General features: G+C 40.6%; 1 protein-coding gene across 1 annotated transcript in view; it reads left to right on the top strand.

Annotated features, from left to right (window-relative positions):
- Glud1 (glutamate dehydrogenase 1) overlaps positions 1–17,899 on the top strand; it is a 38,074-nt gene that overhangs the window by 15,861 nt on the left and 4,314 nt on the right. Inside the window, exons 4-11 of the mRNA XM_050140676.1 lie at positions 2,825–2,888; positions 6,810–6,904; positions 10,890–11,069; positions 12,298–12,435; positions 13,139–13,276; positions 14,363–14,443; positions 16,104–16,227; positions 17,035–17,126. Of these exons, the coding sequence (XP_049996633.1) occupies positions 2,825–2,888; positions 6,810–6,904; positions 10,890–11,069; positions 12,298–12,435; positions 13,139–13,276; positions 14,363–14,443; positions 16,104–16,227; positions 17,035–17,126 (912 nt within the window). The remainder of the gene's footprint in view (positions 1–2,824; positions 2,889–6,809; positions 6,905–10,889; positions 11,070–12,297; positions 12,436–13,138; positions 13,277–14,362; positions 14,444–16,103; positions 16,228–17,034; positions 17,127–17,899) is intronic.

The raw sequence follows: 17,899 nt of genomic DNA, 5'->3' as shown, positions 1-17,899 counted from the left end.
GCTTTCCTGAATGAGTAGGAAAACAAATAACTATTGAATTAATAATGAATTAGCTACGTAGTGTATTTTGCCATCTGTGTTTGTCTGCTTGTTTTCCCCAATGAACTTTTTCTTACTTGATACTTAATATTTTCATATTCATAGACATATACATCTATGCTTTAAAATTTTGATCTGCAGTTTTAAGCTGTGTGTGGTGGAGCATACCTTTAATTCCCAGGACTGGGAAGCAGAGACAGTCAGATCTTTGGGTTCAAGGATAGCCTGATATGCATAGTGAGTTCCAGGATAGCCTGAGCCATACAGAGAAACTTTGTCTTAAAACCAAAAATAAATAAATAAAATTTTGAGTTGAAGTTCTAATATAGAGATTTTTTTCTACTAATAAATAACTAATCTAATAAACATCTTATTTATTCTGTTAGTTACACGTTAATTAAAACTGATTGCTTCAATGATCAGCATAGACTAAATTAATGATTTGTGTACAAACATAATAATTGTGATTTTTATTCCCTGTGAAATTCACCTGTTGATGACTTCCTTGAGCTTCCTGTCACCCACACTTGGTGTATCTTATTTCTTTCTTTTTTTTTTTTTAAAGAAAACTATCTTTTTTCATTTTAAATACCAGTCCCAGTTCCCACTCTCTCCCCTCCTTCCATCCCCTCCACTTTTCCCACCACCACCCCCATCTAATCCTCAGAGAGGATAAAGCACGTTGCTTTGGGGGAGGTCCAAAACCCACCCTACTGTATCTAAGCTGAGCATCCAAAGAGAATAGGTTCCCAGTGCATGGGCACAGGAGCCCACTTCCTAAATATAACACCAGTAGTGCAGACGCTGAGAAACAACAATAAATGGGACCTCCTGAAACCGAGAAGCTTCTGTAAAACAAAAGACACAGTCACTAAGACAAAAAGACAGCCTACTGAATGGGAAAAGATCTTCACCAACCCCACATCAGACAGAGGACTGATCTCCAAAATATATAAAGAACTCAAGAAATTAGACATCAAAATTCCAAATAATCCAATTAGAAATGGGGTACAGAACTAAACAGAATTCTCAACAGAAGAATCTCAAATGTTAAAAAACATTTAAGGAAATGTTCAACATCCTTAGCCATCAGGGAATGCAAATCAAAATGACTCTTAAGATACCATCTTACACCAGTCAGAATGGTTAAGATCAAAAACACCAATGATAGCTTATGCTGGAGAGGATGTGGAGTAATGGGAACACTCCTCCATTGCTAGTGGGAATGCAAACTTGGACAACCACTCTGAAAATCAGTATGATGGTTTCTCAGAAATTTGGCAATCAACCTACCTCAGGACCCAGCAATACTACTCTTGGGCATATACCCAAAGGATGCTCAATCCTACCTACTACAGGGACATTTGTTCAGCTATGTTCATATCACCATTATTCATGATAGCCAGGAACTACCTAGACCCCTCAACCATAGAATAGATAAAGAAAATGCGGTACATTTACACAAGGGTGTGTCTTATTTTTATAGCTCTTTTAAGAATCCCACACTCACCAGATGGTGGTGGCAGTGCACACCTTTAATCCCAGCACTTGGTAGACAAGAACCAGGTGGATCTCTGAGTTCAAGGCCAGCTTGGTCTATAGTGCAGCCCCAGCGCAGCCGGGGGTACACAGACACACCCATGCTCTCAAATGTGTCTTGCCCCCTTTTTTTTCTTTTTTGAGTACCTTTTGTTAGCCCTTATGCCTGTATTAAAACATCTTTATTAAACCCCTATCTCGTTTCACTTTTGTGCATGAGTTTTGTTTTGTTTTTTGAGACAGGGACTCACTCTATAGCCCCGGCTGACCTCATCCTCTGCAGTCCTCCTGAGACCCAAGATTACAGGCATTTAACATGTAAATGAAAATACAGGCATGACCCATATAATTCTATATAGATATAATTATTTTGTGTGTGTATGAGAGACAGAAATAGAAGGAAGAAAGGATTTGGGGTTGATATCACTAAGAAGCCCTGGCTGGCCTGGTGCTTACTATTTATACTCTAGGATGACTTCAAACTCGGTAATCTCTTTTACCTCTCAGCTGCTGGAATTGCAAGGACCCACTGTCATATTCTGCTTTAACAACATTTTTCCTTTTTGTTTTTAGACAGAGTCTCCCTATATAGCCTATATCTGTCTCTAGATCCTTCTGCCTCAGTATCCCCAGCACTGGAATTATATTCACCATACCTGGCAGGTATAGGTGGATCTCTAAGCCAATATAGACTGTATAGCAAGTTCAGCACAAGTCAGGGTTGACTCGCTCATAGTAAGACTCTCAGATCAGTCATGTCTTCATCACCTATGTACACAAGCACACACCCAAAGGACTGAAGATTGGACCCAGGCTCTGATCCTCATATACTAGGCCAGCGCTCTACCACTAAACTCTTATCTTTTCATCCCTCTTTACGTTTTCATTCTGAGCCAGGGTTTCATAGAGTTGCTTTGAACTCTTTGTAGTCCAGGAGGCCTTTAAAATCATTTTTGTGGGGGACTAGGATTACTGCCCACTGGTTGTTTTAACCAGTTTGAGATACATAGCAAATTCAAGGTCTGCCTACATTATTAACTCTGTCTCAAAACAAAACAAAAACAAAATAGTAAATCGTGCCTGCTCTACAAGTTGTACTGTGTAGTACATGAGGGGTTGTGGAAATGCTCTTTACATAGAAAGCAGGAGAAAAATCCTCTCCGTTTGATTTTTGAATCAAAATGTTTTTCATTGTTCTCTCTCTCTCTCTCTCTCTCTCTCTCTCTCTCTCTCTCTCTCTCTGCAGGATAATGAATTAGAAAAGATCACAAGGAGATTCACTATGGAGCTGGCAAAGAAGGGTTTTATTGGTATGTATTGCTCTATGTGTTTCCTGTATAAGGTGGAAAAACTTAGCAAGTAGTGGTCTTGAATTAAACTCCTGCCTTTATAAAATGTCTGGATGTAGTTTTCCTTTCCCTTCCAGAACCAAGTTTCCTTATAGATGTCATAGACATATCTTGGCTGTTTTTGACACATCTTCAGTAGGCAAGTGCAGGTTCTCACCACACAATGTGGGCCAAGGACACCAAGGAGAGATCTCTCCTGACTTGTTTGTGTTCTTTTCTGAAACATGGAAAAGGCCATGACTACTAATACTGGATTTATAGCAATATTTTAACATGTTAAAAAAAAGTTTTTTTTAAAATAACCATCCAGTTTTTTCCCAAAGCCATAAAAGTCATTTCAAATATCATTTGAAACCAGTGGTTTTTTAAATATGAATTAGCTGTTCCTTTTTAATATGCATGAGGTGTTCACTGGGAACTGACAATGAGGCTGGTGTAGTGTACTCAATAATCCAAGCACCATCACTGTCTCTGAGGAGTGCTCGAGTTAGTTAGAGGGTCATGTGCAAAGCTTGCTAAATTTCTAGGGGTACTTCCATTTGCTTGATAGTTTTTATTGCCTTGTATTTGTTATGTTCTTTGTGAGATATGAATATTCTTTGATATATATGTTATTTACTCTGATTTCTAAGCAGTTTGTCTCATATTTCTTGGTCTAGAAGACTTCTGGTTTATTTAAATAAAATAATTAAGGTTACTCAGTAAAGTGTTAAAAGAAAACTGGCTGAAAAGGAGGTTGGGGCACACAACCATACTCTTAACTCTGCTTTCCTACCCTGTGTTTTCCCTCCATGTTTCCTCCACCAATGACATGTTCCTATGAAAGTAAGCTATAGTTTGACCCTTGCCCTGTTTTTAGGAAAAAAGATATGAAATAAATGGATTAATAATATACGGAAAGGTAGAATGTTATAAGATTCGGTCTAAAAGCAGAATTTTTTACATGCCTTATGAACACTGTTGTGACGCTTACTTGGGCCTCATTGCACAGGAACATTTGCCAGCAGAAGAAGTTAATGAGCCCCTAACTGTTGCCTATAGGGATGCTTTCAACATGGTGACCTGAAATCATGACTCAGCCTGGCGATGGCCTTAGTGGTCATTTAAATAGCGCATTTCCTTTTAGCCTAAAATCTTAATTCTGTTTTAACATCCATTTGTTTAGGCTTCATTCAGTCATAGCTATTGCATCTAGAGTGTTTGCCAGTTTAGTTATGACAGCTCCAAAAAGTAAAAAGTGACTCATTGGAACTCCGAAAGAGGGCAAGCTGTAAATATGAATCATTTGGCCCCTTTGTGTGTAGAAGGCAAACTTTCAGAGCTTCTCTGTTTTCTCACTTCCCTTTCTGCAGAGCTCTCCACTGTGACTCAGTCTGAATTCTTACCCTGTTAATTTTGTGGGTTTAGGATGAGCTTGTCAAATTCCATGGAATATGGGTGGGGGAAAGCTCAGATTTTGATATGAATTGTGTGTATCTGTAGACCATTTTGGGGTGGGGATTGCCATATTTACCAAATTAAGTCTTCCAATCTGTGGCCATTGACATCTTTCTGTTTGTTGAGCCTCTTGTTTCTTTAAGCATTGCTCCACATTTTCGTAGGACTAGAGACGACTCCCTAGTCTTTTTGGCTATTAAAAGGGAGGTTGATTTGTTGGGTTGTTTTGGGGGATGGGGAAGTTTTGTTTGTTTGATTGGTTTGGTTGGTTGTTTTTTTGTTGTTGTTGTTGTTTGCTTTGTTTCCTTGGTTTTTTTGTTTTTTTTTTTTTTTGTATACTTAGTTTCTGTAATCAGACCCACATGGTTACGTATTTAACACAATGTTGTCCCTGTACAGAAGGAAATGATGTTTAACATTTGTAGACCAGCATGGCTGTTTATTTCTGTACAGTGTCAGCTTAGTAAACTTGGAGATTGTTCTCTCATTAGGCTAATTCTCCTTGCTTCCCTTGTGACTTGTGACGTAGCTTATCAGTCAGGAGTCATGGCTTCATGTTTTTTCAGAATCTCTTTCTGATTCACAAACACCTGACCTCATACTTATCAGTTCATATTGCTATCTGAAGCAAGACATGTTCCTGAAAACTAGAATAATATTCCTTAGATATTTGTAAACAGATTTGATAGCTATTTCTCCTTTGTAGCTTAGGAAAGAAATGCGGTTAAACAAAGTTGTACTGACCTACAGCCTGAGTGTGTCAACTGGAAGTAAGCACAGCAGACAAGTAGATGAGGTAGAACAACTGTCCTTCAGATGGAAACGCGCTGTGGAAAGCAGGCTTGTGGAGGTTACGCTTCCTTAGATTTAAAGATGCCTAAAGTGAAACAAGACTGTGGAGTAGCAGATTAGGTTGGGGCATAAAACTTGAACCTTTACTTGAAGGTTTTCTTCTGCCAATCTTGTATTCATATCACAATTTGTTCAGAAAATTAGTATCTAGGATTGGGTCCCTTGAAAGAGCTTTATTTTATGGAGAACTTAATAATTTGAGCAATTTTGAAGTTATTTTTTAGTGATAATAATGTATAATATAATTCAAACAGCATATGGTAAAAAGTTATAATGCTTGCCGGGCGGTGGTGGCGCACGCCTTTAATCCCAGCACTTGGGAGGCAGAGGCAGGCGAATCTCTGTGAATTCGAGACCAGCCTGGTCTACAAAAGCTAGTTCCAGGACAGGCTCCAAAACCAACTACAGAGAAACCCTGTCTCNAAAAAAAAAAAAAAAAAAAAAAAAAAAAAAAACAAAAAGTTATAATGCTTAAATCCAAGAATATAGTAAAAAGTTATTGATACCTGTCTTTCTAAACCTGTATACACATGTTTGTAGACAAACATGGAGGGGATCGAGAGGGAAGGAAGAAGAGAATAGAATTTTATGTAAATGGGGCATACATAGCTATATGAAACCTGCCTTTTTCTACATTGTGGGTTTAGTAATCATTTCAAGTCATTTACAAGGTTTTTAAAAAAAAAAAAAAAAACTTTTTGCTGCTCAGTGGTAGTGCACACCTTTAATCCCAGCACTCAGTTCTCAGTGAGTTCAAGGCCAGCCTGGTCCACAGTTCTAGGACTGGCTCCAAAGTTACACAGAAACCCTGTCTCAAAAAAAAAAAAATCAACTTTTTAATGACTTTGTGTAGCTATGCCATATCTTACTTAATTTTCATCCTAGATAATTTTATGTTATAGTTTTGAGAGTATTTCTACATAGTTGCAGTTGGATTGATCATCACTGATGTGTTGCTCAGAAAGTTTACCGTAGCCAGTGGTGTTAGACGCAGTAGTGGTACTGTCACTACCTGTAGGCCAATGTTTGCTATTCTCATACTTATTTTAGTTTGCTGAGGAACTAAAAGCTAAGCCCAAAACCTTCCTATACACCAACCATTGGCCACTAAATCAAACAAGAGTTTTTCTTGAGTAAAAGTGTCACAGACCTTGTAAACACTTGGTTCAGCAGTGCCACGTCCCCCTTTCTCTACCTAGTGAGAAGGCCTAAGCCATAGGGAGCAAAACTGTTTCATACACATCTGCTCAGTAGCCAGAATGGTCCTGTCATGGTGGTCAGGATGATACAGTTAAGAAACTGAGGCTGAGACAACAATTGCCAGTGTCCTACGCTGAAGTCCCAAGAGTGACATATCTTTTGTCCATAGGTAACTTTCAGATACAACCCAGTAAACTTCAGTGGAAAAACATAGCTATATGGCATATTATATATACAAGTTTCATAAAGAAGAGGAATTTAATGAGTATTTTTGTGACTTCTAAAGTTTTCTAGCCACAGTGACGTTGTTCTCTTAGAGAATTGCAAGCATCTTTATGTTTGAGATAAGCTTTTCTTAAAAACTGGCACACTGCCCTTTCCCTGTGCTCCCAGGTCCTGGCATTGATGTGCCTGCCCCAGACATGAGCACGGGTGAGCGGGAGATGTCCTGGATCGCTGACACCTATGCCAGCACCATAGGGCACTATGTGAGTATCCACTGAAACCCAAGGCTTCCTTTGTTGCTATCCACAAGAAGTAACAATCCATCTGATTTAATGAGAAATTGGTAATTGCTAGATTCATCTCCCTTTTAACTGGAAACTCAGCATGCATGTTACTTTTCCCTCTGTCTGTTCTAAAACTCTAAGCATAGTGAGCGTGAACTAGGCTTTTGCTTTCGTGCTGGGCACTAAGGCCAGACCTTCCCAACCAGGGCAGCTCACTTGCTGAGGCACTAGATAGGATGCTCAATTCTGCCTTCCCATCAGAGTGCATTCACTTAAAGAGGAGCTAAGGCGTGTGAGCTAAGGTACGGACATGGTGTGATATAAAGCTTTGGGGTTCTGAAGAAGGCCTTTTTGAAAGGATATTTGAGCTGGACCTTAAAAATATGGTTGAATTTCAACATCTGGAGATTTGGGTACTAAGAGGACAACAGAGATTGAAGGTAAGGCATACATGTGTAAAGGTGGTGGAAGAGGTAAGTGAACCACAAATGTCAAGTCCTGGCGTGGGTTTTACTTGATAGTAAAGACTTGGCTGTGGCTCATCCTTCAGGAAGAGTTGCTGTCCATGTGACAGCAGCCCCTGTCTCACGAACCCAGCACTGGAGAGAACAACTTGTCCCTGAAGGCCATGAAACCTCGGGAAACGAAGCGTCCATAAACTAAGAAGAGAAGTGAATATTTATTTTTGAGAGAGAAAGAGAACACAAGAGCATCATTTGGGTGGGTGGCTAAGGAAAAGAGGATTTTAAAAAACATGTGTTTACACTAAGTAGAGTCAGGTGTGTACTACAACTGGCATGTGTGTAAGCTGTTTCAGAGCCGTGGAACGGGGACCTAATCAGAGCCTTTGGAAACAGGGTCAGTGCAGGCCTGTTTGGAAATGTTCTGAGCTCTGAAAGATAGGGTTCATGTGGGCAAGGGACGAGACAGAAAGAAGTATTTAAAAGTCCTGAAGTACAGAAGACAAATGAACTTCAAAGACAGGGTACAGGTATTGTAGCCGATCAGTAGGTGAGGAGAGCTGCCAAGTCCTGCCTATTTATCCTTGTCCTGAAAAAGAAGCTATGGCAAACTCATAATCAGTGTTTTACTCTGTGTATAGCAGGAGATGGGATTGTTGAGGGCTGGATAGAGGCTCCCAGACCACAGGGGGGTATAGAAAAGGGAAATGGCACATTAAACGTCCAGCTAAGAAAATGGCATTAGGGAGACGCAAAGAAATGGCAATCTAAAAAGTCACTACTGGCTGGAAAGAGTTTTGTTGTCTGGCTGTTAATTGAATATGAGCCATTGATGCGAGAGGCAGATCGTGTAAGAGAAATACAGTCCTTTGTGAGAGTGAAATGCTGGGGCAGTCCAGGGCCCTAACGGGAAGGGGGCTTTGGAGGAGAGGTATGTTTTCTGAAGCGGTGTTGCACAGTGCTTAGAGCCCAGGCAGGCCATGTGAATTCTAGTCCTGCCATCTTCACCCTCTAGCTTCATGTGCTGGAGACTGCTTTAGCTCCTCAAGTAAGGTAACAGTAAGATCTTAAGACCCTAGAAGGATTAAATAGAGTAATGTACCTGGAACAGTGCACAGCCCTTAGTAAAGTGCAAAAAGAGGAAAAAGGTACTACACTGTGTGAGTGCAACAGCGTTAGATTTAGACCACCACTCCCCTTCCATGGCCCCTTTCTTTCCCTAAAGAAACAGTATTTGCTGTGTAGCCCTGTGTAGACTGACACTTAGAGCTGTCCTCTTGCTTAGGCTCCCAAGTGCTGCTGAGTTTGCAGCCTTCACTGTCACTCCTGGCTTGCATGCCACCTGATGTTGGGAAAGCACCGGATGTGCTCTCTTGTTCTTGACCGGGGCTCTGCACTGACCTCTGCAAGCTAGTCAGCAGTGCACACACTATTTCCCATAGCTCCTTCACAGTTGTGGCACCATGAGGAAGTTTAGGACACTCTGCCAAATAAACCCTTCCATCTTTAACGGATGGGAAATCTAAAGACCCAGACCACGGTAATACAGAAGCATCATTACTGGCATCTAACCCTATTGACAATATGGTCTTGGGGGACATGGGCATGGTTCCTACCTACCTCCTGGGTTCCCAGACCATTAGGTATGCTGGAGAGTCACTGGCACCAGACCTGACCCCAAACAGTTATTTCTTTCTGCCCAGCATTTGCATTTCCACTATTTATTTAGAACCGCCTGGCACCAGCTTTGCAATTCTGTATCATGGTGTTAATTATTCATGAAAGAGAACTGTGGGAAAATACTAATTTTGAGGGCCTACTAGACTACTGCCTTCTTTTCAGAGTGGCTCCATTCTTTTTGGTGGTAACTACCAATAATGCAAGTCTAAGTTCTCGGTTAAAAAAATATTTAAGTAAAGGAGTCAGGTGACTTCTGGGTGGGGATATGCTACAAACTTGAGCACTTCATTGCAGGAGGTAATAAATTCACGCAGAATGCTTTTGCACCTGCTTTAAAATTCTCCTTTATCTTCTGTTGTTCTTCTGGGCATGATTACTGCCTCTCATTTCTTCTGTTCCGTGATCAGTGTATCTGTTCTACAGTGTTCTTGCTACATTTATAACGTGCTTCAGAAGGGACGCCCTGCCAAGCCCATTTTTTTTCCTTTTGGGTGTACGTATGTCTGTGTGACCATTGTCAACACTGTCTTCTGCAGTTGCTTCTGCTCTTATGTTTTGAGGCAGGGTCTTTTTGAATCCAGAGCTCACTGACTTGACTACTCTGGCTGGCAGCAAGCCCCAGGGATATTCATGCTTGCAAAACAGTGTTTTACAACTGAGCTATCTGCCCAGGCCCTAAAGACCCCATTTTACTAACTGTGCCTCTTTGTAAACAAAAAGACATGCACAGCCTTAACTGAAAGAAGGTAAAAGTAGGTAAGATGAAAATCGCCCTCTTCCACTTGGCAGATCTATTAGTGCTACCAAAGGTACAAGCCTCTTGCCATAAATACCATTTTAAAATTGTCTTTTGAATGTCGTCTTTTGAAGTTCTTTCTTTATTTGAGGTAGGGTTTTATGGTATAGCCCTGACTGTCCTGGAGCTCACTATGTAGGCCAAACTGGCCTTGAACTCAAAGATCTTCCTGCCTCAGCCTCCTTACCAAAATGCCGATTACAGGCATGTGCTACCAATCCCAGCCAAAATTTTTTTAATGATATATTAAATTTCAAAACTAGTTTGGCATAATACAACACAATATCTTTCCATTAAGGAAAATCATAATGCCTTTTTCTGGTTCTTGGTGTTTTAGGGTTTTTGGGTTTTGTTTTGGCAATCTTAAGGCATTCACAAGTGGAATGTGAACTCTAAGTTAATGTGGCTTATTTTCAGTGAAGGAGTAATAACTTCAAGATGAATCATATCTATGTTTATAATATTGTTATTTGTGCTTAACATTAAATTCCTAAACTTTTTCTCTCAGTGTGAAAAACAGCCTACCTTATTAGATTCTTAGAACAGAAAATTGGAAAAGACCTCTCCCTGTTAGGTAATATGAACTTTATGTGACTCACAGTTACTCAAAGATTTGCACAAGCTTGTAGATTATATTTTTATAAACAAGATACCCTTGTCTTGAGCTTCTCCTGCCTCAACAAATGCTGGGGTTACATACAGGCAGTGCCACGACACCAGCTTACAATACACACACACTCTTACTAAAAATGTGTTAACCTAATAAGAATGCACTATGTGTATTGGCTTGATCATAGAAACAGGACCTAGTCCTGGGAACACATGCCTATAGTCCCAACACTTAGAAGGTTGAGACAAGGATTGCAAGTCTGAACTGTCTCAAAAGAGATGTAAATTCTAACTCCTTTCCTCTCAAAGGATTTATTATTGTTGTTGTTATTTATATAGTATTGGGTTGAATCTTAAGCCTCACTCACTCTAGACAAGCATTTTACTCGTGAGCTATAACTCTAGCCCTCTCTTACAGGATATCAATGCACATGCCTGTGTTACTGGTAAGCCAATCAGTCAAGGAGGCATCCACGGGCGCATCTCTGCTACTGGCCGTGGTGTTTTCCATGGCATTGAAAACTTCATCAATGAAGCTTCCTACATGAGCATTTTAGGAATGACACCAGGGTTTGGCGACAAGACATTTGTTGTTCAGGTAAAACAATTTGGGGGGTTGGTTTGGTTTTGCTACTTGTATTTATTTACTTAGGTGGGAAAACATACATGCTACAGGGTACATTAATGGCCAGAGCAGGAGTCAGTTCTTCCACCAGGTAAATTCCAAGGATTAAGTTCAGGTCATCAGGCTTGGATACACATGCTCTTACCCATTCATCCAGCCCCCAGGTTTTGTTTTCTTTCTTTTTCTTTTTTCTCTGAAACAGGGTTCCACTGTAGTTTTAGAGCCTGTCTTGGAGCTAGCTCTTGTAGACCAGGCTGGCCTTGAACTCAGAGATCCGCCTGCCTCTGCCCCCCCCCCCCCAGTGCTGGGATTAAAGGTGTGTGCCACCACCACCCAGCCGGTTTTGTTTTCTTAATAGCTGATATATATATATATATATAAAGGTTTTTCAATTTATGGCATTAAAAATTCTTTGAGAATTTGTTAGATTTTAGAATGGTTTTCAGGGTGAAACATCTTTTTTTTTTTTTCTTAACCTTGATCTGATTCATAGAATTCAACCTAATCTTTTAGATTAAATACACTACTGTCACTTCTTTTGGCATTATTTAAGCATAAAATTGCATTCAGAAGGGAAAAGGCCTCAACTGTAAAGCCATTGTAATTGTGCAGAAATATTTTCACACTGACCTAAATTTGTTTCCTGTGTCAGCATGTATTTCACTTAGAAGTTTACACTTGGCATTACCGTAAAATAGCAGTGCACCTTTATATATACAGTCATAAGACCCTAGGCTCTGCATTGGTGTGGGTCCCCACTGCCATTTCTTTATAAGCAAGCAAAGCCCTGAATACACTTCTCCAGGGTTTCAGTCTCATAGGTAGCAGAAGGTTTCAGATTTGTAATCATAGAAATTTATCATTAAAGAAGCCATTCAGTACATTGCTTCTCTTTTTTTTTTAATATATTCACTTGTTTGTGTGGGTATCTGTGTGCCACAGGTACAAGTAGAGGTTAGAGGAAACTTTAGAGGTTGGTTCTCTCCTTTCACTATATGGGTCCTTGGGATAGAACTGAGGTCAGCAGAGTTATACTTGGTGTCAAGTACCTTTCCCATAAAATATCTACTGTCCCAGGACATTGCCTCTTTTAGCAAAATTTTTGAGACTTGCTTCTAAACTATCAGTAAAGATTTATGTTGATGAGAATGAATTGTACTCTCTGCATCGAGTCTATGTCATGCATAATTGTTCTGCACAGGGATTTGGTAACGTGGGCCTGCACTCCATGAGGTATTTACATCGTTTTGGTGCTAAGTGTGTTGGTGTTGGTGAATCTGATGGGAGCATATGGAATCCAGACGGTATCGACCCAAAGGAACTGGAAGATTTCAAGTTGGTAAGTTATTCTAATATCTGAGCAATCTTTTAAAATTTTAAGAGGTTAGTTTTTTGGGTTTTATTTTGTTATTTTAATTTTGTGTTCGTTTGCTATATAGCATTCAGTTGGAGGTCAGAAGACACCCTGTAGGACTCTGCTCTCTCCTTCCACCATAGGGGTCCCAGGATTTAAATTCAGGTCATTGTTTGATGACAGGCACTGAGCCATCGCACCAGCCTTAAAAAAATAATATTTTCAGTTATTTCTTTTGAGGCAGGTGAGACTTGTGCCACTGTGCACATGGTGAACAACTTGGAAGGTGTTTCTCCTTCCACCACATGGGTCCTGGGTGGTTAAACTCATCATCAGGCTTGGTGGCAGGAACCTTAAGTGTTCTTTCTGCCGTTTGGTTGGGTGGTGAGGTTGGGGTTTTTGAATTCAAACTTGGTTTGATCATCTTGCTTCTTCCTTCCAAGTATTGATAGGATATTTATCTTTTTTGAAGCATGGTCTTGCTGTATGTGCTTGGTTGGTCTCATGTTCTCTGGGTAGCCCAGGATGGTTTAAAACTCACAGCAATCTCCTTGTCTCAGCATCCCTAATGTAGAGATCATAGACATGAGCCACTGTACCTGGTTCTAAATAGATGTTGTACAATAGGCACTGAAGATTGCATTTAAACTGTGTTGGAACCCTTAGCCTGACTTTGACTCCCTTACAGCAACATGGATCCATTCTGGGCTTTCCCAAAGCAAAGGTCTATGAGGGAAGCATCTTGGAGGCTGACTGTGACATCCTGATCCCTGCAGCCAGTGAGAAGCAGCTGACCAAGTCCAATGCTCCCCGAGTCAAAGCCAAGGTAAAAACCTTTGTAGAAACAAATGGGCATCATCTGTGTGCGGTGTCATAAGAGCTCATGAGTGGCATCATCAGTGTGCCGTGTCATAAGAGCTCATCAGTGACTTTGTTTGAGTCACAGAATTTTACCCCACCACCACCACTTTCAAAACATAGTTAAAAAAATTAGAGAAGCAGACAAATAAAAGGTAACCTTTGGGGCTGGAGAGATGGCTCAGTGGTTAAGAGCACTGGCTTCTCTTCCAGAGGTCCTGGGTTCAATTCCCAGCAACCACATGGTGGCTCACAACCATCTGTAATGAGATCTGGCACCCTCTTTTGGCGTTCAGGCATACTTAGAGGCAGAATGTTGTATACATAATAAATAAATAAATCTTAAAAAAAAAAAAACTCATCCTTTCAAAAAACAAACATAGCTTTTAAAAAAATGAATGGTAACCTTTATATATGTTGAAATAAGAGGCGGCGGGGCTGCGTCCCCAACACCCCGGCTGCTTGGCTAGCTTATGCCCGAAATAACAACACACAAACTGTATTCATTTAACTGCTTGACCCATNAACACACAAACTGTATTCATTTAACTGCTTGACCCATTTCTATCTAGCCTCTTCTAGGCTAACTCTCGCACCTGGACTAGCCCATTTCTAGTAATGTGTGTAAGCACCCCAAGGTGCGCTTACCGGGAAGATTCTAACCTACGTCCATCCTGGGGAGCTTCATCCATCCTGGGGAGCTTCATGCCTCTGCCTCAGAGCGCAGAGCTATCGTGTCTATCCAGCAGAGCTGAGCATGGCGTCTCTCCAAGAGCAGAGCAGAGTCTGACCTCACTTCCTCTTCCGCCCAGCATCCTATTCTGTTTACTCCTCCCAACAATGTTCTAACCTATGAGGGCCAAGCAGTTTCTTTATTGCTCAGCCAATGAAATCAACAGATTGATATATGACACTCCCACATCATATATACTTTGTAGAGCAACTAATTTTAGCTGAAATTCTTCTACTCTTCCTTTAGCTCCTTATACAAGCAGTCTGCTCTTTCCTGTGAGATTTTTCCTGGCATCTGTGCCTGTCCCCAATTCTCTTGCAGATCATTGCTGAAGGAGCCAATGGACCGACCACTCCAGAGGCCGATAAGATCTTCTTGGAAAGGAACATCATGGTTATTCCGGTAAGACACCTGTCTTTGTTCCTTGGGTGTCATGTGCTCTACGAATCATTTCTTTTGCTAGCAACTGGCAAGAGAGAGGACCCACTGGAGTCAAAAGTTGTAATAAATTTCTAATCTTTATTTACTTTTAAGAAAATATAATGGCAACAAGGCTAAGGCCAGGGTCGCAGTGTGCAAGAGCACACACATGAATTTCAAGGGTCAGTCTACAGCATCTTAAAAAACAAGTGACAGAGGCGGGTGTCGGAAGCATGGTTAGTGTAATATACCGGTCACTAGCAATGTGAGGAGGGTTGGAAGCATGGTTAGTGTAATATGCCAGTCACTTTCTCTAGCTTTCAGTTGTAACTGGAGTAAAAGTAACCCTCAAAATCCAGTTATGTTAATTTGTATACTGGGTCAGAAATACAATTCTGAGTTAAAGTCTTAAGTGTTGTTACCCAGTTTGTAACTTTATGCGTTTTGAGTGTCTCTTACTGCTTTACTGAAAAAAGAAAGAAAAAGGAAAGGAGAACTTAGGGCTGAAGAGATGGCACAGCCATTCAAAGCCCGTAGTGCACTCGTACACTCAGAGCCTCGTTGGGTGGCTCACAGCCTGTGCTCCAGCTCCGGGGGTCCCACACCCTCTTCTGGCCTCTGTACACACTCATATACCCACGTATACACATTTCTTTCTTCTCTTTTTTTCTACTATGAAGAATATGTATTCAGAATTTGGGGTGAAAATGGAGGCGTTATTGGGACTTAAAATGAACTCTGAATAGCATTTTGTAGAAAGCATGTGTGGTGTTTTTTTTTTTTTTTTTTTTTAAAGAACTCACTTAATTGAAATATACTGTCTTAAGGTGGTGGCAAAGGTAATACCATCTTCTGGTGAGATACCATCAGTCCACTGGCTAGTAAGCCAGGCCTTTAGTCTGAGATCATGGTAAGAATAAGCTATCACCAAAATCATTTTTGTAGTGTTTGACATTCTCTTAGAGTTGCTCTTACTGAGGTGAGGAACAGTGACCAAAGGAACACTTCCACATCACTGTTCATCAAAGGAAGTCAGGGCCGGAACCCCGAGGCAGGAGCTGATGCAGCAGAGGTAGAATGTGGCCCCCCTGGCTTGCTCAGCCTGCTCTCTTACAGAACCCAGGACCACGAGCCCAGAGGAGGGCCCTACCCACCATGGGTTAGGCCCTCCCACGTCACTAATTAAGGAAATGCCCACAGCGGCATTTCTCAACCTTAGAGTTATAACCCCTTTGGCAAACATCTACCTTCAGAGGTATTTACATTACAGTTCATAACAATAACAAAATTATAGTCATGAAGTAGCAATGAAAATAATTTTATGGTTGGGGTAACAACATGAGGAGCTGTTGTTAAAGGGTTGCATCATTAGGAATGTTGAGACCACTGCCTTGCATACAGATGGAGCTTATGGAGGCATTTTTTAAATTGAGGTTCTCTTCTCAGATGACTTTAGATTGTGTCAAGTTGGCACAAAAACTATGCAGATGTTTAGTCTACCTGGGTATTGAAATTGAGTTCCTGAGCCTGACAAGATGGCAGAGCAGCTACAGGTACTAAGTGCCAAGCCTGACATTTATTAAAGCCATCATCTTTTCTTTTCTTTTTTTTTAATGTATTTTCCTTGTCATTGTGTGTGTAGGATCTCTACTTAAATGCTGGAGGAGTGACAGTGTCTTACTTTGAGTGGCTGAAGAATCTCAATCATGTCAGCTATGGCCGATTGACCTTCAAATACGAAAGGGACTCTAACTACCACCTGCTCAGTGAGTTCTTCCTTAGTATCTTGTTTGTGTCTCCAAAAATTGTCCTTTGGGCCAAGAAAGCTGGGAAAGCATAGACACTTAGGGAACCTCTTCTGATAATCCTAGAGACCTTTGCCTAAGAACAGAAAACAGTTTTTCCGTCGCCTGGTTCACAGAGCAAAAGGACCCATTTTTTTTTAATAATGTTGTTTTCCACAAATAAAAATCTGTAGATTAATGACACTCTAAAAAGCCTTTCTTAAACCTGAACCCCACCACTGATCTTATTCATCCCTATCTCTAGTTGCTCTCAGAAAAGTCCTAGCTAACATTTATAAAAAAAATTATAATGAAACCCATTCTTTTATACACTAATTGAAAGAAGTGCAGCCTAGTGTGGATGCCCATTTTGAGTCCTCTGGTAAGCATTTTTATTTGACCAGAGTAAACTCGCTATTGAGAGCTCTCATCCAGCTGAAATAAAATCAAGACCTCCCACTGCGTCCCTGTACTCTGTCACTCTGAGAATGTTCCTCTCTGTCCTTTTCTCTTCCCTCTGAATTTCTTTTTAACAGAGCCAAGAGAAGAAAACCCTAGTGATGGGCGTTATGGGAACAAAGCAGTGACCTAAATTCACATTTCTATACGAATTTGGCAGCTTCTCCTTGCTGAGCTTTTAATAATTAACCCTTCTGTGTCGCTAGGAGTAAATGTTTCTAAACCATTAGTTTGTGGGCTACACACATATATAGGTTAGAGTTAATAAGTCGTACATTTATTTTCTCCCTCTATTAACAGTATCTCACGTGATGTCTTGGCTTCTTACAGTGTCTGTTCAAGAGAGTTTAGAGAGGAAATTTGGAAAGCATGGTGGAACTATCCCTGTGGTCCCTACAGCAGAGTTCCAGGACAGGATATCGGTGAGTGTGCTGACACCAGAGTGGCGCCTTACACATGCTCCCTGCCTTGTCTTTAGGCTAGACAGAGTAAATGGACTCTTAGCAAAGGATTTTAACCATAGTGGTATTTGTGGTCATAATTCATCATTCCATTCTAAAAATGATGGCAAGTAAGTAATTCTGTTTGGGGTACTTAATGATTTGACACAATCCTAAGGATTTCCATACTTTTCAACTCAGGCTTCAGAGAACTAGAATTGAAAAGTAAACATGAGACTGAACTATATGAAATAATTATATGTCACATAGTTAGCAGATTAGAAAATAGATAAGTCAATCAGTTCTTGGCAGGGTGTATCAATAGTGTATACACATTACAAAGAACTTACCAGGACAATACAGAAAATAATGGGTTACAAAGGCATAGCATATATGCATGGGAAAAAAAATATTTAACCTGTTTTATTTTGTTCTTTTTCTGTGGTACTGGGAATTGAACCCAGAAACTTTATGCATGTCAGGTTAGGGCTCTATCACTGAGCTACAACCCCATTCCATTCCCAAGTAGTAGATCTTTAAAACTCACTGCCTCTGTTGAACGGTCATACTTTATTCCAATAATACTACAGATAGGTGCAGCTCTTCTGAAAATTCTGAGTTCTCTGTGAGTTCAAGACCAGCCTGGTCTACAGAGTGAGTTCCAGAGCAGGCTCCAAAACAACACAGAGAAACTCTGTGTGTCTCTCTCTCTCTCTCTCTCTCTCTCTCTCTCTCTCTCTCTCTCTCTCTCTCTC

Source organism: Alexandromys fortis, unplaced genomic scaffold (genome assembly GCF_014885135.2).
Source record: "Alexandromys fortis isolate MF-2015 unplaced genomic scaffold, M_Fortis_MF-2015_v1.1 scaffold_46, whole genome shotgun sequence".
NCBI classification, from domain to species: Eukaryota; Metazoa; Chordata; class Mammalia; order Rodentia; family Cricetidae; genus Alexandromys; species Alexandromys fortis.
This window is presented reverse-complemented; position numbering and strand designations above follow the sequence as displayed.